We start from the raw sequence: 24,536 nt of genomic DNA, 5'->3' as shown, positions 1-24,536 counted from the left end.
TTCGCTTTGTTTTGTGGAAAAAAATCCTACAAAACCTTAATATTTGGTTTTCTCATAATGTATAATTAATATATGGAAATATTTTTCGTAATTTCGATGCCTTTAGTGGTTTTGTAGCTATAAAGCTCTGTTTCATTTTGATATGCCAAGAATATTTTTTATTATTATTATTTGAAATCGATGTTTATATATTACTTAAGCTATACTACATCTGTTTATAGCATAATTTTTTCTAAAGTGATTTCAAGACGAACGCATCTATATTGGTCAAATGAACTTTTATTTGTCAATAGGCCTATCGAACCAAAAAGTAAACGCTTGGGTTTGGTTTTCGTTTCTGTAATACAGAGACATTAACGGTTCAGAGTGAGCCGAAAGTTAAATACACTTTTAAATAATTAGGCTTAGACTTTATAACCATGGTGGAAATCTGGGCCGCGTTCAGAAGAGCTCAGCGCTGTTAGCAGTGTCCTACAGAACGGGATTTTGTTATTGAATTTTGACGTCACGGTGCTCAGCGCTGAGCCAGCACGGTCTTCAAGGAAAATAGTCGGGTTTTTGGATAACGTGACGTAAAACGCGTAGTTCTCAGCTTGGCGAAAAAAGCATGGAGGAATTAATACAAATAGCTCTTGCTGATTATGATGGGACTAGAGCTATTTAATTAGCGTGAAACAAGTTGATCACGCGAGAAGTTTAAGAGACATGTTAGTTTCTAATTTTAATTATAAAAGTTGTTGTTATCTATCTCTTAAAATATGTTATCATACAATTTTTGTTAAGCCTTGGTACCTTGCACGCTTTATTGCGCTAGCGTCATTTTTAAAACACCGATGACCGGAGAAAAGCTATGACGACAGAGCTCACAGGTAAACGTTTTCCAAATCCGCTGTCTTTTTTGGTGAGCTCTGCTGAACGCAGCCCAGATCAGAGAAAGGTCTGATCGCAATCGGATTATAGCTTCGTGTTTTCATGCTTTTTATGGTGCCCATTTACCTTCAGTGTGTGTGGCCACAAATTAGCTTTGGTGTTATGTAACGTTAACAGTCATGTTGACAAACTAAGAAAATCGTTGAGGTGAAACGAGAGGATAGTGTTTACATGGCAACCCTGTTGTGAATATGGCTTTGAACATAGAGGGTATACAGTTGAGGAGTAGAAAATTGGGCCCTTACAAACACGTAAAGGTAATATCACCCCAAAGTTTTATCTCTTCATTTCCCGTTTTTCCCCCATCGGATGATTTTAATGTGTACAAGTATATCCTTATTGGATGTAAAATATCGTCTGATTTACAGTATATTTGCTATGCTTTGTATACTGCTTTAATATTTCATAAATTTTAACTTCACTATTTGCTCATAAAAAAAAAAGAAACATTTCCATATCTGGGTAAATAAGTTTGTAAGTAGTCCTCTTCTAGACTCGGAGAGGTAATATTTTGGTTTTCCCAACTTGTTTTTAATTAGCATGAATCCTCTGTACGGCATTCCACTCGTTGGGGCTTTAGAAGTCTCTTCTAGTAGCGTCAAAGCTTCGTCCGTGAATCTTTGCTTACGAACCTCGTCAAAAACGTTCTCTACGGCATTTTTGGTTCTACCGCAGCATAAAGCCAATCGTGGAATGGTTCTCAAAGAAGATCGATGAATTTTCGCTTCAGGGCTTCCTTTCAAAATAACGTGGGCATTCGCTCCGCCAAATCCAAAGCTGTTGATTCCCACTACAGCACCGGCTTCCAAAGGTGTTGCTTCGGTTACTACCTTCAAACGACCATCCAATAAGCTCGTTATATTAGTATTTGGAGTATTGTAATGCAGATTGGGCGGAATGAGTCCGGTCTCCATGGCAATTAGTACTTTCGCTATGGACGCAAGTCCTTGGAGAGAAATATTTCCAATTTAATTAATTTTTAAAATAACATCTGAAATAAATTAGGGGCTACTCAATCGTTATAGAAAGCTCTTTTCACAATTTGGTTTTTCGCATAAAGGCGTTTCGTTTTAAAATATTGTAAGCATGGCGTCAGGAGTGACGGTTTCTGAACCTCCTCCCCTTTATTTCAAGCAGAAAGGCAACGAAAATGGCCCGTTCCAGATAACAAGTAAAGGAAATCTTCGTATTGCTAATATCTTTTTACAATTTACGGCAGAATCGTTTATTGTGTCTTGTAAATTTATGCAAAATATTGACAAGTATTTAAAAGTGATTAGTCATATCGCCCTTAAAAAATCAGATTGTGGGATGCTTAGGTGAGATTTTCCATTTATTTCGAGAGCTTGAGATTTATTTATTATTATGTAGAAAAATGTTTAATAAGAAATCACAACATACCGGAGCTTCCTTCAGCGTGTCCCATGTTCGATTTAATTGATCCAATTAGTAGAGGTTCGTTTCTGTTGCTAAGTATTACATTTAAAATTGCCGCTGCTTCCGTGGGGTCTCCAACTTTGGTACCAGTGCCATGAGCTTCGAGGTACGAATAATCATTTCCGTCCAAATTCGCTTCGTCTAAAACGGCTCGTAACAAACGTGCCTGCATTTGTGAAGATGGAAAGGTAATTCCTGCGAAAAAGGATAGCATTAAAAAACATTTAAAACACGCGTGTAATCTTGGTGATAGACCGTTGAACCCAAACCATTGCTATAATGATGCTGCATGGTTTAACATACAACAAAATCCATTGTGTTATCTTGAAAATAAATAGTTTGCAAAATTCAAAATCTAAATTCGTCTGAGAATTTAAGGGACTGAAGATTTATTTTTATAAAGTTGAAATAATTTACTAAAATAATTTAGTTACATCTGACTCGATTTCATTAGCATAGGTCTAGGTCTTCATGAAGAAGGGAATTTACGGCCTGAGTAATTGTTTTAATCTATTGCTACATACGTAAAATACAAATGCCAATATTTAAGCCTGGGAAAGCTCTATGCTTGCCAGGTAGAAATAACAAGATGGCCCAAGGGCCATTTAACACGGCTCACGTGGCCTCCCATATAGTTGATATCCCTAAGTTATTATAAAAATAAATCGTACAACTAAAAAACATTTCTGAAACACAATCGTGTACAGGCTAGGAAATAAGACAGGTTTACAGGTCAAAAACCAGTTTATTAATAGCTTGGACCACTTTTTTTATTCAAAACGTGAGGGTCACTGGTCCCAATGACTAGTTTATTAATTGCAAATCTATAGGAGAACAAGGGTGGGGACCAGTCTGGAGACCAGTTTATTATTTCGGAAACTAGGGGGTCACTGGTCCCAAGGACTAGTTTAAAAATTATGCTTATTTCCCAGCCTGATCGTGTATCCCCATAATTTCTAATAACGTCACATTTCAAATAATATTAATGAAACTAAATTGTGCTCCCCACTAAAGTATGATTTTTAAAAACCATACGAATCAAATAATGTATCTAAAAAAAAAATTCTGTATCCCCTAAACCAGAAAGCACTATGACTACAAACCGTCCCCTCTAATTTACGAAACTGAACCTAACCATCCGGTATAATCTGATGTATCACGCGCACAAAGTGCACGAAATTTTATCATCTTGTTTCCTTCACTCAAAAAGCCCGCTAAATTTAAACTACCTTTCTTTCCTCTCTCTCCTCTCGGGCGGGACGCCCCCTCTCCCTCTTGCCCCTCTCACTTATATACCAGGCACTGCAGGCAGGCAGTTCTATCTCCACGTCGCGCTTTCCCCTTCGTTTCTCCCCGAGCTTCTCTCTCCGAATCGTGTATGCGTCCGGCACAGGGACAGGCGCTTGAGACCATTCTTAAATTTTACCGGAATTAAAATTCCGTGTAAAATTAAAAAGGGGAGAATATAGTCTGCGATGATGTGGATTTCGTTGCATCATTGCATGCCATTGGCTTGAGCCCCCGCGTTTAATATGGTTGCCACTGTAAGTCACCCGAAATTGGTCCCCCACGCTCACTCTTTCGACACTATAAGGAAAATATCATTGGCCTTTTCTTGTTGAAATAATCGAGTTATATTAATCTATTTCACTATTTACGATTAGATCTGTATTTACTTCGATATAGCATGTATATCTTAAATTCTTATAAACATTTTCTACTGTTTATGGAAGTAGCAAGATTATATTTAGAACGGAGGTGCTCAATGTTTTCAGGCTGGATTTTTTAATACCCTCCACTTGGCATCGCTTAAAAACGCCAATCAGTGACTGCAAATAGGAGGCTCGGAGAGACCGAATTATCCAGGAGTCTTGGGGCCGGCAATACCAAACGGACTCTTTGGATATTGCAGGTACCCCAGCGGTCCTATAATTTCTATGAAATGCTATATATTTGAACCTGTCCCATATTATCTTATAATTTCATGAAAGGTCCTATTATATCCTAAACTCTTGACTCGTATAGTTAAATGCCAAATTTATCAAAATTTAGCTCTTTCACAGAGATGAAATTTAAAGACAGCGAAATTGGGAAGCTCGCTTCGCTCGCCCTAGACGTTTTACACATACTATTTTCATTAGGTTGTTTTTGTTTTTTTCCAAGTAAAATCTGATTAATTTTCTTTTTTTTTGTGATTACATATGAAGATTTTAGTACTAAATTTCCTTTTTAAAAAATCCTTTTTCTACTGTAAAATCCTATAATTCATATTTTCCTATAAAGTGTTGCCTTATATTAAGGCCCAGCCCTTGGGCCATCTTGTTATTTCTACCTGGCAAGCATAGAGCTTTGCCTAGGGCCCCAGCCCCCCCCCGGGAAAAATACTGATCGGCGCCCCTGTTGCTTGCATTGTATATCTGACATTGTTATACAAAAACAGTTTCGATATTACTATATTTACTTTTGGATATACTAATTATGTTTTATCACCTTATGTTTTTAAATTTTGTTCTATGGACCAGATTGCAATAAAACCATAAGCATATCATACCACCCGTAAGCGTGATCGGAGGGAATTTAGCCACGGGCATTGTCTGGGTAAAACTGGCGACACTGGTCTTCCTGGTGGCAAAAAAGGGATACGTTTTTCAAATCGCGCAAGGGATGCTACCTGAAGCTTGGACACAAATACAAGGATTAATATATATCATAGACTTACCTATTATATGCTCTACCTACATTAATACTTGTAATCATAACAAACAATTTAAACCGTGGATTTTGATGTTCGCTTCTTCGCTAATGATCGGGGAGGGGGGAGGCGTGCAAAGTTAATGTTTATTTAAATTTTATTTATTCATCTATTTATTCGGCTGGGAGAGTACACCGAATTTTTATAACAGTTTAAGTGCCCAATATAAAACTTCTTCCAAAGGCTTAGAGCGTAATTGAGGCATCCGGCAATCTACTCTTTTATCCTATTCATCCGAAACCATATGTACTGTGTAAACTTATCTCTGTTATTTTTTCTATTTTGAACAAAAATTCAAGATAATTTACGCTTAATAAACTTGAAACAACAACTTTACTCCGATCACCGCCACCAGTTATTTCAGAAGCAGACGACTGCTTAGATTGCCGAGTTAAAAGATAGTAGGGGGATACTGGGAAGGAGAGAATTGCTTCGATTCCCCTCGAGGTGGCGTAGGACCTCAAATCTCTCTCTGGCGCTGTTTTACAATGGTGATTACCCGTGGTCGTATTGTGAATTCACGCTTACGGGTGGTATGATATGCTTATGACAAAACATATACCTTCATTTTTCATTCCGTCATCGTTGATCTTAGTGTGCACAACAGTGGCATAGACTCTACGAGCATCTTTGGATTTCTGTAAAAGTACCGCCGAGATGGCTTCAGACCGGACGTAACCATTTGCACTTTCGTCGAAAGCCTTGGATTTTCCGTCTTTGGCCATCAAACCTAGCAAGTGAAACTGTAGAGCCGAAGCAGCTTTCATTATGACGGTCGCACCGCAAACAATGGCGGCTTCACACTGGTTGGTACGCATTGAGAGGATGGCTTGATGGAAAGCGTATAAAGTAGAAGAGCACGCGGTGTCCATGCTGATGCTTGGGCCTCTAAAGTCGTACGTGAATGAGATTCTTTTAGACGCTATAGATCGGTTTCTACACAAAGGATTAAATTCGCAAGTTTTTTCATCATCGAACGCTTCTTCCGTCTCGGAGAGGCAATGACCAACAAACACTCCAATGTTTTTGCCTCGTAAAGATTGAGCACTATAACCTTGAGAAAAAGTCACATCAATAAGTGTGAATATGTGGAAATAGATGTTACCATGCAAAATCGGTGCTCATATTCATTAATCTCGATGAAATACGTTTAGTAATCTTTAAAGGGGTACTCCGATATAAGAGCGTATATAAATTGAAACCACGTTTCTATCTACATTAATAATATTAATATGAGCAATTAAGTTTCCATATTGGCGCGTATTGAACAAAATGCATTATTCTTTCCTACGAAACACTGTTAAGTAACCCTATTGGACGGATTCGTTCAGTAGGGATACTCCCAGTGTTTCCGCGCAAAATCTAACGCGTAGTGTCCATTACTCGCCATTATGGAAATCTCGTTTCTTGTGTCTATAGTATTGCAGTTAGAAACATGGTTCCAATTGACGCATTCAATATTATGAAAGACAATAGCCCGGCGTATCCTTTTAAGAGTTATAACGTTGCGTGGTAGCATTTGCCTTTGGATACATTTATCTTTCTCTATCTTCAGATCGCTAATTGAAGACCCCCGTAATACCGTCGTCCGCTGTTCCCTCATAACTGCTCCCCGGTAAAAGTCTCTGCCACATCTCCAGGTACCATCGTTATACAACAATAATTCCCAGTAGTGTTTCTGATAAATTAGTCTTCCTAACAAGTCACGAAAATCATTTGGTAAATTTTAAGATAAACAAACAAAATTTTAAAGGCCGCCCAACATTTCCCTAAAAACCACAAAATTAATCCAAATCGGTACTCACTTTCCTAAAACGCGATAAAATGCATTTGAGAATCTTTAGCAATTAGGCCTACACTCTGGGAAAAACCAATTTGGAGTTTTCAGTGTGTTGAAAAAATCTTACCAGCATCGACAATGGCCTCGTAAACTACCTCCAAAAGGATTCGTTGTTGGCAATCCATATTCTCGACCAGTTTTTCATCAAGACCGAAGTAATCGGCATCAAACTTGGTAATATCCTTCAGTCTTCCCTGTCGAGATGGAATTCCGAATAAACCTATCAAAAATAGTGAAAATGAAATCAAATGATAGCGTAAAAATAGGGTTAAAAACCTTATTGCTACCTGATTTCCATCGGACGCCATCTTCAGATACGAGGTCCACCTTGTTAAACAAGTTTCTTTCAAATTCTTCCATGTTTTCACTTTCCGGGAAGCGACCGGATATTCCGGAAATGACTATGTCGTCTTCGACTTCCCACTTTGGCATCTTGTAGGTAAGTCTTGCGTTCTTGTCATTACGGTCTATCTCAAGTACAGTTTCTGGTTTGAAATCACTATTTTCGCACATGGTTCCTTTTAAATTGTATTAATTCACAAATTAAAATTAAACACTTTAATACAGATCAAATCAAGTGACTTGAGTGGAATTCCCACTTTCTCATAACTATTTTCAAGGTTTTTAAGTGTCGCGCAAATTAAGCCGATTTTGAGTTATAGACACGAAAATTTAAAGTACGAATCCGTAAGCAAGAAATGCGAATTCACAGATTTGATTTAATCAAGAAGTGATATTTAGTTTATTAGGGAGAAGTTACAAGATGCCTAAGTATTCGCGCGCCCTAGTCCCAGTCCCCCTATCAAAATACAAGGGGGGACGTAAAAGGAGGCCGGGCTATTTCGCCTCTCCTCAATTGGAAAATACATAATTTTCGTCATTCACGTCGCGCTAACGAGAGTTTTCAAGAACCAATGAGATCATGCTGGTTGTAGTTTAGAGGTGGGGACCTACGTTTGGACTGGAGATGACGCTAGAAATGTGGGGAATTTATACGTTCTCCCTAATAAACTAGATATAACTTCTTGATTTAATATTTAAAGAAAAACCTGCTAAGGTTGTACAGCAACGATCTAAGGCTGCACAATGTCTCGCATACACTTACGAAGAGTGACACAAAAACTTTAGAAATGCCTACCCAATTCAATACTTGCGGGATACAGTTACCCTGCACTATAAGGTGCCATTTCTAATTTAGCATACATTTTTTCTCTTTCCTTAAATTGCGAAATTCATAATTTCCATTCATTATAAGCTTAAAAATAACTATTATGCTACAAACTCTTATAAGATACGTTTCACAATTCCTTTTATACTGAACTTCAAAACAATCCTAGCGCCACGATTTTTGAACTATCAAAGCTGTCACTTTTACCAGTCCCCTTTACGATTGAATTATACATTAAATCGCGTGCGCTGCCTTTGTACCTTCACACTAACTAAATAACTCGTTATCAGCCTATAACTTCGTTGGTTATTACATAACCACACGGAGTAAAAATAAACAGCCGTTTCTTAACTCATTGAAGAGTTACACCCTTCAAAGTTTAACATTTCCGTTAAAAATTTCAGCAGTATAATATAAAAATTAAAACTTAGAGAATAGAAAAATAAGTTTCAAAAAATACCTGGGAAGGGCTGAAAATAAACAACCCCCCCAAAAAAGTCCAACTCCTCTATGTTCCTATTCTGAAAGCGAGTAGGTCTTCGTCAATAGTTGTTTGTATAAATAAAATCATAAGTCTATTATGTAAGGTCCCCATAAGTGAGAAACAAAGTCAATTTAAGTCAAGAGCAAATGCCCCTAATGAAGGAAGCAGGTAAGGAAATTTCATCGCCCCCTGTCGGACTCTGGAGGTACCACAAAGCGGAGCTGACGTAATCGAATTTCGTATTGCGCATGTCTTAGTCTTAAAGATTGAATCGTAGGCAGGTTTAAAAATGGCGGCGGCCAGGAATGGAGCTGGGAGGTATTAGCCTAAACTCAAGTAGTATTTAAATGAAGAAGTGCATTTAATTAACACATAAAGAGGTAGAATGTATTCAAGGTTAGTAGAAAACAATTTACACGAAAAGTATTTAGTGTTACTATTAGATTATCTTCTTAACACCGTTAAAGATGTTCAATCTGAAGTTAAGCCAGATCCATTACTTCAGTCAGTTAACTGAAAGTGTAGCTTTTTTTCATCTTGTAACTTAACTTAATCCTCCACTTAAAGATGACAATGACCGCTTTTATTTGTCTCCGCCATTATATTTAAAGTATGTGACATGATTTTACCAAATAACAGCAATGCAAACGGTACCCGCCGCCGTGAAAAAGTTGAAAGTCCTATCCTAACTTCCGGTATAGCCAAACAGCCTAGGAATTATAGATGGCGCTTTTATCGTACCCGCCAAATTTTCAAAATGTTAATACGAGTACAATGCCGGTAGTATAGGACCTAATTGGGGACTCATACTTATGGGGACCTTACATAATAGACTTATGATAAAATGAATATGGCATTTTGAAAGCCCGAAGGTCTTTGCCGGCCCAATGCAAACACATCAAGCCAATTTAATTATCAGTCTAAATACTACCATTAATTAACACGCCCATACTTAGTCGCTGCAGGAGAAAAAATAAAATTAAGTCATCCTACCTGATGATTAATATTCGGTGTAAATCAAACTTCGATTAACTTAAACTATTATAGAGGTTATGGTGCTAGAAAGAACTTTGAACCAAGAAAATTTCCAATCTGTTGTTTAAGAAATCTATCGTAAATCTTAAGCCCTGGACTTGGAGACACGACAGTTCTAAAACTCGAGCAAGTCCTTCTGAACGTTCACCCTCTATATATATGTACATTTGTATTGGTAAATATTATTTAAATTTAAGCTAATTAAAAGGAAAACATACGATATTAGATCAAATCATGTTTAAATATTTAAATCAAGAACACAAATTTCAACACCATTAAATTCTTAACTTTCCTGCGGTTAAACGTGTCTAATTATTTGCTTATATTAAAGGAAGGGTTATGAGACCTTTCACCATTATGAAACGCCCAGCAATTAGGCCTATCTCTTATTGATTTCAAAAATCAAAACGGTATCAGATTGCATCGATAAATTAATCGCGTCTAAGACCAAACAAGTTATTTTTGGACTTAACTGGTTCGAAAATGTTAATAAACTAATAATATTTGCGTTGGTTTTTCCGATTTACTACTTTTATTCTACCAGCTTAGCTAGATAAAGGCTCATTGATGTTCTTAGATTGGAGGCTATTGAAATTGTCAAAACAAGATGGGCAGGCTTGTATGTCTCTCTCTAATTTGTGCCAATTTCCTGGTTTTAATGGCCGATGCTTGGGGGCCCGTACCTCCGAAACTAAATGTTTTAGACCCCATGTTCTTTGACACTTTTAACTCAGTCTGACCCAAAGAGTACCCCCTTTAGTTTATTTCAGACTTATTAGAAACATTCTGTATACAGAATAATAGTTTTTATGTTGTTAAACTTAACGCGGGTTATATTGTGGAATTTTAGTACGATTTCAAATTGGATGATAGTGTAATAAATCTTTGCAATATAATTGATGTATTCAAATAAAATTAATATTAATATTCCTTGGTTTAACGATATGCAATGATGAAAGTCTCACGAAATATTGAAGGTCTTAAGAAACACAAAACTGATGACATCTCTCATTAAAATTGGTAATTAATTTCTAAAAGTATGACACTCTGTATTTTTAAACAGGTCAACGCAATGTTAAAACGGGTGCTTGGCTCTCTGGCACCGCTGTCAATAACGGTGTTTGAAGAGAAAATATAACAGCTTGCAAATAAATAAATAAATAAATAAATACAATAAGGGCTTGGCCTTAACTCTAATTTTACACGGCTCACGTGACCCCCCCCCCCCATATAGTTGATCTCCCTAAGATATTATAAAAACAAATCGTACAACTTAAAAACATTTCTGAAACACAGTCGTGTATCCCCATAATTTCTAATAACGTCACATTTCAATTAATATGAATGAAAGCAAATTGTGCACCCAACTAAAGTATAATTTTTAAAAACCATACAATCAAATAATGTATCTAAAACAAAATCCTGGATGCCCTAAACCAGAAAGCACTTTGACCGCAAACCGTCCCCTCTATTTTACGAAATCACACCAAACCATCAAGCATAATCTGATATATCACGCGCACAAAGTGCACGAAAATTATCATCTTGTTTCCTTCACTCAAAAAGCCCGCGAAATTTAAACTACCTTTCTTCCCTCTCTCTCCTCTCGGGCGGGACGCCCCCTCTCCCTCTTACCCCTCTCACTTATATACCAGGCAGGCAGTTCTCTCTCTACGTCGCGCTTTCATTCGTTTCTCTCGGAGCTTCCATGGACGAACCAATACTGTATACCAATACCAGTATCGCTGAGTCCATGGAGCTTCTCTCTCTCCAGAGAGAATTTAGAAGGGGAGTTGAAGGCCCCCCTTTGACTCTATTAAACGTGATGACGCCCAAACAAGATGTCGCGTTGAGCTTTTTGCGGTAGGCGAGTTTCCGGTCACGTGTTCTAAAATCTATCTATTACAAACGCATCATACCGGAAATCGACCTGCCTAGATAACGTTTAGCAGACGACGTTGCGCTACATTCCAAACCACCCCTTCGACTCCCCTTCTAAATTCTCTCTGCTCTCTCCAAATCGTGTACGCTTCCGACACAGGGGCAGGGACAGGCGATTGGGCTCTTTCTTGAATTTTAACGGAATTAGAATTCCGTTTAAAATTTAAAAAACCAGAGTGACGGTAGGTATGGAGCTAAGTCCTAATTGCCATTTCTTATAGATATGTGTTTTGTGTGAAAACGGAATGGTCAAGTTCTTCTCTATGCCATAATAACCCTCTGCCTCACCAGTGGTCACTTCTAAGTAAAATTTGACAAATAGCAAGCTAGTAGGAGGAAATAATATTTCTTTTCGAAAACACACTTTCAGTGCGTGTCCTGCATTTGTTATCACGTTAAATTTATCGCCAGTTAACGCGTCATAGAAACCGATAAGATAGTTTCATTTCTAAAATGAAGGAAGTTATTTGTATTATTTAAAAATTTGCTTAAAATATTGAGAAACCAAATTTGTTTTCATGTCGAAACACTTTTTCTTTCCCTTACAAAATGCTCACGCGTGACTTGCCGAATGCCGATCTATGCAGTCTTTCCTATGACGGGCACAAAATAATGACGCTGAGAAAGACTTATTTCATAATTTCTTTTTATTATATTATATAATAACATACAAATCCACGTACATTTGTGGACATCGTTACTGTTATAGTATTGCATGACCATTCACTCAATTATTAAAAGAAGTCTATCGCTTTCAGCGTTGAGATTCAATTAATAGGGTTGGTTTTTGCTTGGATATATCATTTTTCGTATTGAGTTAACTGTTTTGGAAATTTTTCACAATTGAATATTACGTGTGATTTTAACTTGCAAGAAATCATCTTGATAGTTTTAATTTCAATTTCTGGACTTCAGCCAATTCATTTGGTCCCGTTACCTTTTACTTTTCTAAGCCTTTGTCTACAAAGACAATTTTAATTTATCGAATGTTTGTCATACACTAATTTTTTTCTGGCCAGATTAAACACTTTATAATAATCCGCCTTAACTCCGCTGTTTTGCTAAATAAGTGTAAACTGAATAACAGTAAATTACGGTAGTTACATAACAATGCCATACTTAACGTGGGATATATGGTAGGATTATAGTAAACTCTTCTATTTGTATGATAATAGCTTATTGTTGATTATTTCCGCTATTTTAGCAGCATTTCCATGTTCTAAAATTGAAGTGTGATTTCCAGTTACGTTGTGCAATTCAATGGTGCCGTCAACGATCTGAAAACCGTGTAAAAGAATACTTGTTAAGAATTTTTGTTGAAATTGACGTAAATTACCTTGCTTAGCCCGTAATCTTCAGGTAGATACGACGCGCGGTTCCATTCTGTAGCTTTCACCAAGGTAACGTCTCCACGGTATTTTTCACCGGCTTCGTAATTACAGATAATATTGATTCTTTGAAAAGTAGCCTCTACAGCTTCTTCGAGATCTTTTCCATTTATTTCCATTCCTTTAGCTTGGCGTAAATAAGCGCAAGTGAATTCACTTAGGTCTTCAAGCTTAGTCAAAGATTTCATTGCATCCAGATTCTACGACAGTAAAAAACGTAATCTTGATGACGATTGTTTTCAAAATTCGCATTAAACAAAACCATTTCTATCGTCATTAAATATGGGTCGAAATGATAATTGCCGATAATATTATATCAAAAACGAATTAATGTAATAAGAACGTTGAACATCGCAAATTCCTTACCCGTCCTCAACTACTTTGAATGTTATGATGGGAGTGGCTTATAATTTCAAAATTCGGGCCCGCCATCTATCGCCCTTGTTCTCTTATATTTTAGGCTTTAAAGCAAGAAAATAATAATAACAAATAATAATTGTTCTAATATAATAATTAAAGTAAAAAGCAAGAAAAAACTCATACTTAAAGAAATGCTATTTAAAGAAACATCAATTATATTCTTAAATTTAAAACTTAATTCTATTAAATTCGGGAGTCATATCGTACTGTTGCCCGCTTTGCTTTATCCTAACAATTATTTAACCAGGAAAAATCGAGATAAAATTACATTTTTGACCACTAGAAGTCGCTATATACGGTGTTTGTGGGTGGAGCCAAAATATAAGCAGACGAAGTTTCTCAATGAAGTACGCGAGCATAGCATGGACAAAGCAATACTGAAGCAATACTAAGCAACTAAACAACCAATGTTAAGCTTACTTTCCCCTTTTCAGTCCCAAAATGGAGGTAGGTTATGAAAAAAAAACCGAATCAAATCCCGGAAAAAGCTAGCGCCATCTAGACAAAATAAGACGTTAGCTGATTCCCTCTTTAGAACGTTGATTTCCCCACTATTCTGCTTGATACTATCTGCCGCTAGAATTAACAAGTATTTTTCAATTTCCTTCCACTGACCATCGGCCCGACAGTATTGCTTTGTCCATGAGCAAAAGCAATGATTCGACATTCTTACTACATTAATCCTTTTTTGATTACGTCGAATTATACAGTTACGTCAACTACCACATTTAAAAATAGAAACAATCTCATTGCAGTCAAGACCAAATGTAACGTTTACCACTGTATCCTCGTTGCCTATATATATTTGCGCAAGCTTTTCCATTACTTGAAAAGCTCCCTTTTCTTGAAACGTTTTTATATCACCGTACTCCTCCTTGGTCATAAGTTTCAGCATATCAGGAGTTCCGTCCAGAAGCATTAACGTCTTGACGCCTTTTTCAGGACCATGATGCTTTTGCATGTATAATGCCATTTCAAACGCCACTAAGGCACCGAATGAGTAGCCGCATAGGTGGTAGGGACCATCTGGTTGAACTTCCCGAATTTTCTAAATAAAAGTACACATCAATGGGCAAATTAAACTGTTGTCTTGAAAAAAAAAAAAAACTAAATAGGGAGCTAACAACTGGCTAGGGGGAAGAGATAGTCTGACGTCACGCAGTCCCATCTCTGGTTGGCATTTTTACGCATGGAATACTGTTTCCAACCGTTAGGGGGGATGAAACTCCAGTAAGAGATAGAAGGGTGTGACGTTTCAGGGTCAGAACTGTTAGTTCCCTATTGGTTCTTCCTAGTTATTAGTATATCTTGTCAACACAACAACATACATACATCAACATAATAACTGGTAATTTCTGTAATCGATAAAGGCGCATCCATAGTGCTTTCCAATCCAATGGCTGATATTTTCAAATGGGAACTCATCGTTCTCAACGAGACTGTATTACCTTCAATGGGGTGTACAATGAACACGGGTTTGTCAGATTTAATTTTATTGAGCGGTACAATGGTCTCAGAAGGAAATAGTGAATTGCCAGTTTTAGCGTGAATTTTTGGTTCTTTATTGGAGTTGTCCGCCGAAGAAGGCTTGGATGCGATTTTTTGCACTGAATCAATCTTAACCAGTTTGTCAATGTTTAAATCTCGGATTTCTTGCATGGATAGATTGAGCTCATATTCTCTTTCAAGCATCTGTCTAACTTCCACACCCATAAGAGAATCGAGGCCAAGCTCACCGAGAGTCGTGTCTCTGTTTAAACTGTTCATGTCCTTCAAACCTAAATTAAGATAAAATTTTACATAGAAAATAGTAATTAAAATCATATGTCATATACGTTGGCCAGAATATAACAAAATCAGAATTACTTAGAATTAATCAACTCGATCGTTCCTGACTCACCTAATATGCGACAAATTGATCCAATAAGATCCTTCTTCGAACCTAAGGTCTTATTTTTCTCAGCCGGTACAATACTCGAGACGACAGCCATACACGACTTGTTGAGCAAGGCTTGATTTGATAATTGTAGAAAATAGTCGAGAGTGGATAAACACGAGTGCATCCTCTGTGGTAGTGATCCACCAATCACGATATCGTTTCCACCCATCGTTTCCATAACAACACCTACGTCGCCGATGGCTCCCCATTGAATTGCCAATCCATGAAGACCATCCTTTTGTCTTCGCTCACAAATCCTTTCCATGGTCGAGTTGGCAAAACCGTAGTTAGTCTGTCCAATGTTGCCTCTACCAGAAGTGACCGAAGAGAAGACTACAAACCAATCCAGGTCTGGACACATCGCTCGGGTGGCTTGATCTAAGTGAATCGTGCCTTTTACTTTCGGATTGGTTACTTCAATAAAGGTTCCCACAGATTGATTTCCCAGAAGTGCGTCTTTTAAAACCATGGCTAAATTAAAGACCCCGCCAACAGGACCAAGCTTGAGGGCCTCCTGAATGAGGGCGTCGGCACCTTCCTTAGTTGAGGCGTCATTCGTGGACACTTTAACGACAACTCCTCTATTGCTCCATTTCTTGAGACACATTTTTTGGTATCCAAATCGAGCACCTGTTCTAGACGTTAACACCAATTTATGGCAGCCTTGCTCGATCAGCCAATTGGCCAGTTCCAAACCGAAGCCTCCCAGCCCACCAGTTATGATATATGTTTTATCTGGGTTACAGTTAGTTTTAGGGATTGCCGGAATAAGAATAGGAGCGGGTCTGATTTTCTTCAACTTCTCTTCCTCACGAATTTTAATGACAACCTTGCCAATGTGCTTCCCGCTGGCCATGAAACGAAAGGCGTCTTCAACTTCGTTCGAGGCAAAGACGGTTCTTTGGAGAGGTCGAACGGTGCCATTTTTAATGCCTTCAGTTAGTAATTCATTAATTTCTCGTTTGACTACGTCGTTAGCCTTAGTTTTCTCGAAATGGGCGTCCAAAAGAACTCCGTGAAATGTAACGTTCTTAAGGAAGGCCGACATTCCTAGGGGATTGTTCTTGGAAAGATCATACTTGCCGATCTCCAAGAATCGTCCGGACGGCGCTAAGCAACGTACGCTGGCTTGTAGCTTTTCTTCTGATAAAGAATTTAGAACCAAGTCTACACCTATTATTCAATAATGAAAATTGTTTTAAAGAACTGTATTTTAATAAAATTTATAAATAGAATATTATGCATGTTTGTGGCTTTGTTTTTACGCGTTTGCAAGTTAACTAACCTCTTCCATTGGTTTCATTTTTAATGCCAAATTCGAACGAAACGTCTCGGGAGTTGCTAATATGGTTGTCTTTCAATTTTGGGAACCGCTTCTTAAGGTAATCTCGCTTTTCCTTGGAACCCACAGTGGTGAAAACTTGACAACCCATGCTCAAACAGATTGCAATGGCCGCTTGTCCAACACCACCACTTCCGGAATGAATAAGAACACTTTCTCCTGGCTTCATTTTACCTCGAATAATTAAAGCATAGTACGCCGTACTGTACGCCACTGGAACCGTACTCGCTTCTGCCAATGTCCAATGGTCGGGCACTTCCCAAAGGAGCCCAGTGTCTGTTAGCACTTCCGTGGCTAGTGCTTTGCTACCTACAATTCCCATAACGCGTCTACCTTCAAGAGTGTCTTCTCGACCCGAGAATTCAAGGCCCAAAATGCATTCATTGGGTGAAAAATTACCTTATAAAAACAAGGAGTTAGAGTCATTTGTCTAACAAAAATAAAAAAACAATAAAAAAACAAATTGAAATAAGTCATACCGGGAAGAGCATCTGCTGGAAGTTTTCCAGTGGCTAACATGATGTCTCGAAAATTTAATGGCGAGCAGTATAATTGGTACAGTTTTTTTCCAGGTTGAGTGTCTTTGGGGCTGAGAAAGCTTAGAGGAGAAGTAATCCACCTTATGGTAGACAAGTCACCACGTGTTAGAATATCGACGTAGGCGTGTTGAGTCAAGACAGTAGAACCCTCGCTTGGAGGAGGAAGTCCAAAATGGCGAAAGCTACCCCAATGACCGTTGCTTCTCACATTGAACAAAAGATTCTTCTCCACTACTTCGGCATAAAATGGGTCTGCTGGGTCAAACTGTGGTAGAATCTCTTTGTAGTTCGCATTGAAGACACATCTACAAAAGACAGAAATTTTAAAGCTGAGTACCACTTTTATTTTGAAAAACAAAATCATAACTGTTACGAAAGTCTAACGCATACCGTATTTTCTGCCCACCACCAGTTTCGTGTCGAAGACAGTTGACCAAACCGATAATTCCGGTATCAATGTTATTTGCGAACAACCACAAATTTTCACCTTCGCGTGAACCATCTAGATTTTTTACAGCTTCTTTCAAAGGCTCGACCCAAGTATCGTAGTTACGGCTATCAATCTCTAATACCGTCTGTTTGGGAATCGTATCTAATGAAGCCTTTTGTTTCCTCATTATATAAAGATTTGAAGATAGGTTGTCCGATTTCTTGGCGATCATGGTAAGACCAACGCTCTTACTAGCGGCAACAATGTCCTCTTCAGATAAGATTTTATCATAACCGCGAGAAAGAAGTATCTCCGCTGGTGTTAAACTTGTTCTTTCGATCAGAAACACAAAGCCATTGCATTTGGCCGCCTGCGCAATTGATCGCATTGCTGTTTTAAGACATATATCTCGACGCCCAGCTGCACGGAGGTCCTTAACGACAACCAAGTCGTATGCGTCACTAGGTCCCTCCTTCGAATACAAATCCCAGGAAATTACGCTGACATTGTCACCAAGACTGGAATAGTCCAAGCTGGAATCTTTAACCACTTCACCGACGGTGTAATTGGCTCGTGTGAGCAGGTGGTATTTGCTGATGTAGTTAAGCAAGTATGGTGCGATCGTGGTTTCAACGGCTAGCTCCAATATATTCAGTTTGATCATGTTTGGCGTGTTTTCTACTACCAAATCCAAGGATGTTCTTAAACATTTCTCATTCAACAAGGATGTTGTGAAAATGTCTTTTGCGAGTGATGTCTTGTTATTTTCAACTACATTTTTTATGACCCGTTTCAGGTCAAACTGGTTTACTGGAGACAAAAAGACATCGAGAATCTCTTTCAAAGTTTTCAGCAAGCTTTTTTCGTTGGAAATTTTTTCCAAGTACGAGCTGACCAGTTCGTCAGAAGCTTCTTTGGAGCCATTCAAAAATTCCAGTATTTGAGCTTCATTCTTGCCACTGGCTTTCAAGATTCTTCTACAAACTGCAGAACTAACATTTTTATATTCAATCATAACCTTTTTCTCATGGTCTGTCAATACGTTGGAGTCATTGTTAGGAACGAATTGATATTCCTCAAGAATCGGGGAACAATGAGAGCCTTGACGACGTGCTGTTGCGCTAACGCCAAGTCCCTCCAATTCTACTCCTCCAGAAGAACATGAGTCGATGTAAGGATCAAAAAATATTTCTAGTTCTGAGACTTGTGCAGCGATCGGTTGCTTCCTAGGATCTATTTTTACCCGTTGCAATTTTGTCGGTAGATAAAGCCCTCGGTTTTTCTGACCGAGGATTGGAAATTGAAGCAGAGCATCCATGAATGTCACCCAATTGCCATCCCATCGTAGCTTGCCATTCAAACTGTTTGACTCTACTTCAATAACTCCCTGGAAAGTGGGTCCGTACTCGTATCCTCTCAGAAGCAGTTCCTTGTAAAATTCTTTCTTATTTATTACGAAATCCGAAACCATGTCCTTTCTCAGGGGTGACTTCTTGATTTCGTTTTCCAAATTCAAGGACGGGTCTTCTGGTACATAGATCTTACCGCTGACAAGCACCGAACTTCCTTCGCAAATTTTGAATTCTCTGTTCTTGTAAAGCGCTACTTGGAACTTAACATGACTTTTATCCGGCATGATAGTGGCACGATGAAGAAGGACGTCTTCAAAAACTACGGGTAAGGTTTCAAAATCACTCATCTCCTGTCTGGCCAGGGTTTTCCAAGCCAACATGAGGTAGCCAGTCGCCGGGTACAAAACACGCCCATCAATTTTATGACCCACAATGTAATAGTCGTCCTCGGTAGTATTGTAGGAGTTTGCGTAAAATGAATTTACCAAGGTCGGTGTAGTGCCAACAAAGTTATTCATCGTCGGAACTCTGTTGGATTTAGTGTGGTTCCATTTCACAAGATTTGAAAGTCTTGGAGTTCCACGAGGGACTGGATAAGTTATTGCAGGGTACAAATTCTTTGCAGCTGGGTTTAGACCCAAGTTGTATAACCTAATATGAAATAGGTTAAATAAGATCTGACGAAGGTGAAGCTATTTGTTTAAAAAACTCACTTTCCAATTGATGACAAGAAAAATGTTAGATCTTCAGAGTCAGATTTAGTCATCAAGGAAATGTATTCGCACTCCGCACCGAGCGCTTCTTTCACCGTGGATTCCAGAATGCCATGAGCGGCTATCTCTACGACAATCGCATTCTTTGGGACATGCGTCAGGGCTTCGTGAAAGAAGACTGGCGATGTTATGTTGTTGGCTAAATATTCTGGGGAGCAGGACTCAACCAATGGTGTATTCCGAGCTCTGTCAAGTATTGACGAACTAATCCAACGGCTTTTTCGTGGTTGACCATTAGAAACAACTTTACTCAAAGTATTTGACAATTCTTTTCTGAGAGGGTTGATATAGGGACTATGAAAGGGCAGCTGAAAACATTCAACTTCCTTGACAAAAACTCCTTGAGCCCGCATTTCACCGAGAAATTCTCTAAGGCTATGAGGAGGTCCAACTATCGTTACGCAATCCATGGAATTATTACAAACTGGAAATACGCCTTCTGGACAAAGATAGTTAGCCTCGCGCCATGATATTCCGACAACAGCCATTTCTCCTACTGGTATTTGTGCACGTTCGCAACACCTGGCAGTCCAGTAGGCCGCCAGAATAGTTTCTTTTGCAGTGAAACTGCCATCCGCATAAGCGCAAGCAAATTCACCCACCGAGTGTCCAACTACACCTTCTGGAAAGATGTCTAGATCTCTCAAAACATCTACTAAGGCGATCTGAGTGACTACCATCGATACGAAGGATGTTAGGAGGCTACAATTCTCTTTGAGGCCGTCTTTAACGAGATCAAGCAGGTCATAGTCTAACGGTTTTAATATTTCGGCTGATCGCCTTATTGAATTTGCAAAAGGCTTCAATTGCATCATTTCTTTAGTCGCTGTGGGCCACTGAGAATCCAGTCCAGAAAATACGAACCATACGGGTCGAATGGTCGATGACGCTAGATCTATATGTTTAATGAGGTTTTCTTCGTAATTTTTAATAAGCATGAATCCTCTGTACGGCATTCCACTCGTTGGGGCTTTGGAAGTCTCTTCTAGTAGTGTCAAAGCCTCGTCGGTGAATCGTTGCTTACAAATTTCGTCAAAAACGTTTTCTACGGCCTTCTTGGTTCGGCCACAGCATAAAGCCAATCGTGGAATGGTTCTCGAAGAAGATCGTTGTTTTTTCCCTTCAGGGCTGCCTTTCAAAATAACGTGAGCATTCGCTCCGCCAAATCCAAAACTGTTGATTCCCACAACAGCACCGGCTTTTATAGGTGTTGCTTCGGTTACTACCTTCAAACTCCCATCCAATAAGCTCGTTATATTAGCACTTGGAGTGTTGTAATGCAGATTGGGCGGAATGAGTCCGGTCTCCATGGCAATTAGTACTTTCGCTATGGACGCAAGTGCTAAGAGAGAATTATTGTAATGTATTGTATTATTTTTGATAATAATATATAAAATAATTTGGTATCTATGTGAAGTGCTTGTCAATGCAATATATCATTTTAAATGTTGAACAGCGTCTTTTTAATGATATTCTTTCAATTGTAAAGATATTTTGAAAAAATGAGATTGGCTTCCAAAATCTACTGCAGCGAATCGATTAGGTCCACATTTTTTCTAGGCTTTATTCTTCAAAATTATGCATTATTTTATTAATAAACCCAATGCAATTTCACGCCTTGTTGTAAATTTAATTGAATTATAGAGAACTAGCTGTTACCCACGACTTCGTTGGGGCAGATTAATTTTACCTCTCCGAATGACGATGACGTCAAGAAGAGGTATTACCTGGAAGTGTCTCTGTGTGTGTCTTTCACACCCTTGCTTTGATTGTTTGCACTTCAGCATCACGCTATTGTCCACATTGGGGTTTCGCTACTATGCTATCATGACCACGCGATGATGCAAATTTCTTGCGACTAGGCCAAAAAGAGAAAAAGCGCTAATCACAGACGAGAGGAAGGGTGGGGTATGGAGGGCTACGATTAGTTTTGTTTTTGCCACTTTTTCACCGTGGCAGAAGCAGCCTGCATATCCGTCGAGTCACAATTAATAAATATGGACAACGTAGATGGCGCAATGATTGCTTAAACTTCATTGGCTCTCAGAATATGAAAAGCAAAATATTTTCGTGTATCTGAACAGGAGCGCGAATGTTTTTCGTCATATATTGCAAAATACCAATAGACGAAGGCGGGAACACGCGAGCGCAAGCTCAATGTGGACAAAGCTTTAGACCGCATGGTCTTTGACTCTTTTCACACAGTCTGATCCTAAAATATCATACCATTTAATTTATGACATACTTATCAGAAACACCCTGTTTAATACACTGTGTATGTAAGTAGGATCAGAAGTTTATGACTTCTTATCCTGGGAAGTATTGGACTCTAACAATATCCGGAACCATCTCTGTTAGCCAACTTCTTATTAGGTCCGATCACCGCGCCACCTACGGCGCTTCTCTCATTTTGAGCTGGCAGGCTGATTTGCGCGCCAGCAGCGGGCAAGTAACGAAACTTTAAGGTGTGTCCTGTGGTTTGAGGTAACGAATCAGAAACGGCTCAAACTAGTGTAGGGTCCTAGGCCCACGGATTTTTATGGGTTTTAAGAGTTCTAGACAGACGGCTTTTCAACGATTGGCGCTGAAGAAGTTTTGAACACGCCCCACAGTTTGAGAGCCACAGCCTCTCGGCATGGGATTTTTTTCAGTAGACTAGGTCGTTTTCCTAGTGGGGAGGAAACTTTCGACCCTCTTTTACGATTATCATAGGCAATTTTGACTAGCAGGGATGGATACTATATAAAGCCTTAGTGTCCAATACTTCCCAGGATAAGAAGTCATTAACTTCTGGTAGGATAGATTGTTTACAATACATCCTACAATCGTCGGTTTTTAGTCTTACAAACTTATGCACGAAAGAATGGCAAGTATCTAGAAATGGGTTCTCATCTCCCTCAAAACAAATGATAGTGATTTTACATTTATTTCAAGAACATGAGAAAAATTTATTACTAGGGGAAATAGTAACATACCGGAGCTTCCTTCAGCGTGTCCCATGTTCGATTTAATTGATCCAATTAGTAGAGGTTCGTTTCTGTTGCGAAGTACTGCATTTGAAATTGCCGATGCTTCAGTAGGGTCTCCAACCTTAGTACCAGTGCCATGAGCTTCGAGGTAAGAAAATTCACTTCCGTCCAAATTCGCTTCGTCTAAAATAGCTCGTAACAAACTTTCCTGCACTTGTGAAGATGGAAAGGTAATTCCTACAAAAACGGAAGGGTAGCATTAGAAATATATTTACCACCAAGCAGTTGTTTTTTATCTATTGCGACGTAAAACGCAAATGCCTATATTACGCCTGTCAAAGCTCTCTGCTTGCCAAGTACAAATATAAAGAGGAAAATATAGAGACTGTACCATCATGCAGGTTTCGTCGCATCATTGCGTGGCATGGCATATTGGACATTATTATACCAGAACAAGATAGATATAACTATATCTATTTATTTTTGGTTATACAACTAACGGTTTATCTCTAGTTATAATTTTAAACTTTGGGAACGGATCTGATTGCAGTTACATACCTTCGTTTTTCATTCCGTCAGTGTTGACCTTAGTGTGAACGACAGTGGCGTAGACTCTGCGAGCATCATTGGATTTCTGTAAAAGTACCGCCACAATGGCTTCAGATCGCACGTAACCATTTGCACTTTCGTCGAAAGTCTTGGATTTTCCGTCTTTGCTCAACAAGCTCAGAGAGTTAAATTGTAGAGACGAGAAAGCTTTCAATATGACGTTCGTACCGCAAACAATGGCGGCTTCACACTGGTTGCTACGAATTGAGAGGACGGCTTGATGGAAAGCGTACAAAGAGGAAGAACACGCAGTGTCTATGGCTAAACTCGGACCTCTGAAATCGTACTCAAATGAGATTCTTTTAGACGCAATAGATCGGGTACTACTTAAAGGAATTATTCCGCAAATCTTATCAACATCGCCAGTAAAAGCTTCGTCAGTCTCGGAGAGGCACTGACCAAGAAATACCCCAATGTTTTTGCCTCGTAAAGATTCAGCGCTATACCCTAGGAGCAATAGGTATACCAATTAAAAAGTGTGAATATGCAGATAAAGATGTTTCTTATCATAATGGGTGCTCGTATTAATAAAACTCGATAAATCTTTAATGATTATAAAAGTTCATACCAGCATCAACAATAGCCTCGTAAACTACCTCCAAAAGGATTCGTTGTTGGCAGTCCATGTTTTCAACCAACTTTTCATCAAGACCGAAATAATCGGCATCAAACTTCGTAATATCATTCAGTCTTCCCTGTCGAGTTGGAATTCCAAATAAACCTATCAAAAATAGTTTAAATAAAAATTTGAAGGTAGTCTAAAAACGGGGTGAAAGACCTTCTCTGTACCTGATTTCCATCGGCAGCCATCTTCAGATACAAGGTCCAACTTGTTAAACAAGTTTTTTTCAAATTCTTCCATGTTGTCACTTTTCGGGAAGCGTCCGGATATTCCGGAAATGACTATGTCGTCTTCGACTTCCCACTTTGGCATCTTGTAGCTTGGTCTAGTGTTTTTTTCATCATGGTTTGTCTCAAGGACAGTTTCTGGTTTGAAATCATTATTTTCCCACACGGTTCCCATTTAATACAAATATCAGCCGGTAGCTTGAGTGTTATTCCCACTTTCTTATATCTATTTTCGAGGTTCTTGAGTTTATCGTTAAGCCGATCTTAAGTCGATATGAATGAAATTTACTGAACGAATCCGTGTAAAAGGACCGCTCCTACCACGAAGTCATGGATTTA

The 24,536-nt window shown here is 38.7% G+C and overlaps 2 protein-coding genes across 3 annotated transcripts; both read right to left on the bottom strand.

Annotated features, from left to right (window-relative positions):
- Positions 1 to 1,325: 1,325 nt before the first annotated feature.
- On the bottom strand, positions 1,326 to 7,614 carry LOC149618614 (fatty acid synthase-like). The gene is made up of 5 exons (XM_089854883.1): positions 7,247 to 7,614; positions 7,027 to 7,179; positions 5,682 to 6,173; positions 2,332 to 2,562; positions 1,326 to 1,876 (listed from the first exon to the last, which is right to left on the bottom strand). Exons 1-5 carry the CDS (start codon positions 7,470 to 7,472, stop codon positions 1,326 to 1,328), a joined length of 1,653 nt encoding a protein of 550 aa, XP_089711009.1. The 5' UTR covers positions 7,473 to 7,614.
- A 4,602-nt stretch (positions 7,615 to 12,216) lies between these two features.
- LOC149618613 (fatty acid synthase-like) lies at positions 12,217 to 24,536 on the bottom strand. Of its 2 annotated transcripts, XM_089854877.1 has the most exons (13): positions 24,138 to 24,534; positions 23,917 to 24,069; positions 23,298 to 23,795; positions 22,746 to 22,976; positions 19,711 to 21,112; positions 17,606 to 19,648; positions 17,156 to 17,520; positions 16,620 to 17,075; positions 15,296 to 16,507; positions 14,728 to 15,173; positions 14,174 to 14,443; positions 12,924 to 13,175; positions 12,217 to 12,864 (listed from the first exon to the last, which is right to left on the bottom strand). In XM_089854877.1, exons 1-13 carry the CDS (start codon positions 24,370 to 24,372, stop codon positions 12,745 to 12,747), a joined length of 7,683 nt encoding a protein of 2,560 aa, XP_089711003.1. In that variant the 5' UTR covers positions 24,373 to 24,534; the 3' UTR covers positions 12,217 to 12,744. The 2 variants fall into 2 exon arrangements, with proteins under 2 accessions (XP_089711003.1, XP_089711004.1); XM_089854878.1 differs by lacking the exons at positions 12,217 to 12,864; positions 12,924 to 13,175 and having other exon boundaries at positions 14,327 to 14,443; positions 14,724 to 15,173; positions 24,138 to 24,536.

Source organism: Phalangium opilio, unplaced genomic scaffold (genome assembly GCF_054372755.1).
Source record: "Phalangium opilio isolate 3A_F unplaced genomic scaffold, DU_Popi_V2 ptg000209l_1, whole genome shotgun sequence".
Classification (NCBI taxonomy): domain Eukaryota; kingdom Metazoa; phylum Arthropoda; class Arachnida; order Opiliones; family Phalangiidae; genus Phalangium; species Phalangium opilio.
The sequence above is the reverse complement of the archived record's forward strand: the minus strand, read 5'-3'. Positions and strand labels throughout refer to the sequence as shown.

Excerpts from the sequence above, each read along its gene's own strand:
- LOC149618614 (XM_089854883.1), bottom strand. The coding sequence starts at position 7,472 with ATGTGCGAAAATAGTGATTTCAAACCAGAAACTGTACTTGAGATAGAC. Across the intron at positions 7,180-7,246 it reads TGGCGTCCGATGGAAATCAG|GTTTATTCGGAATTCCATCT; the intron begins GTAGCAATAAGG and ends TATTTTTGATAG. Across the intron at positions 1,877-2,331 it reads ACACGCTGAAGGAAGCTCCG|GACTTGCGTCCATAGCGAAA; the intron begins GTATGTTGTGAT and ends TTTCTCTCCAAG.
- LOC149618613 (XM_089854877.1), bottom strand. The coding sequence starts at position 24,372 with ATGGGAACCGTGTGGGAAAATAATGATTTCAAACCAGAAACTGTCCTT. Across the intron at positions 23,796-23,916 it reads CGAGGCTATTGTTGATGCTG|GGTATAGCGCTGAATCTTTA; the intron begins GTATGAACTTTT and ends TATTGCTCCTAG. Across the intron at positions 17,076-17,155 it reads TCCAGCAGATGCTCTTCCCG|GTAATTTTTCACCCAATGAA; the intron begins GTATGACTTATT and ends TGTTTTTATAAG.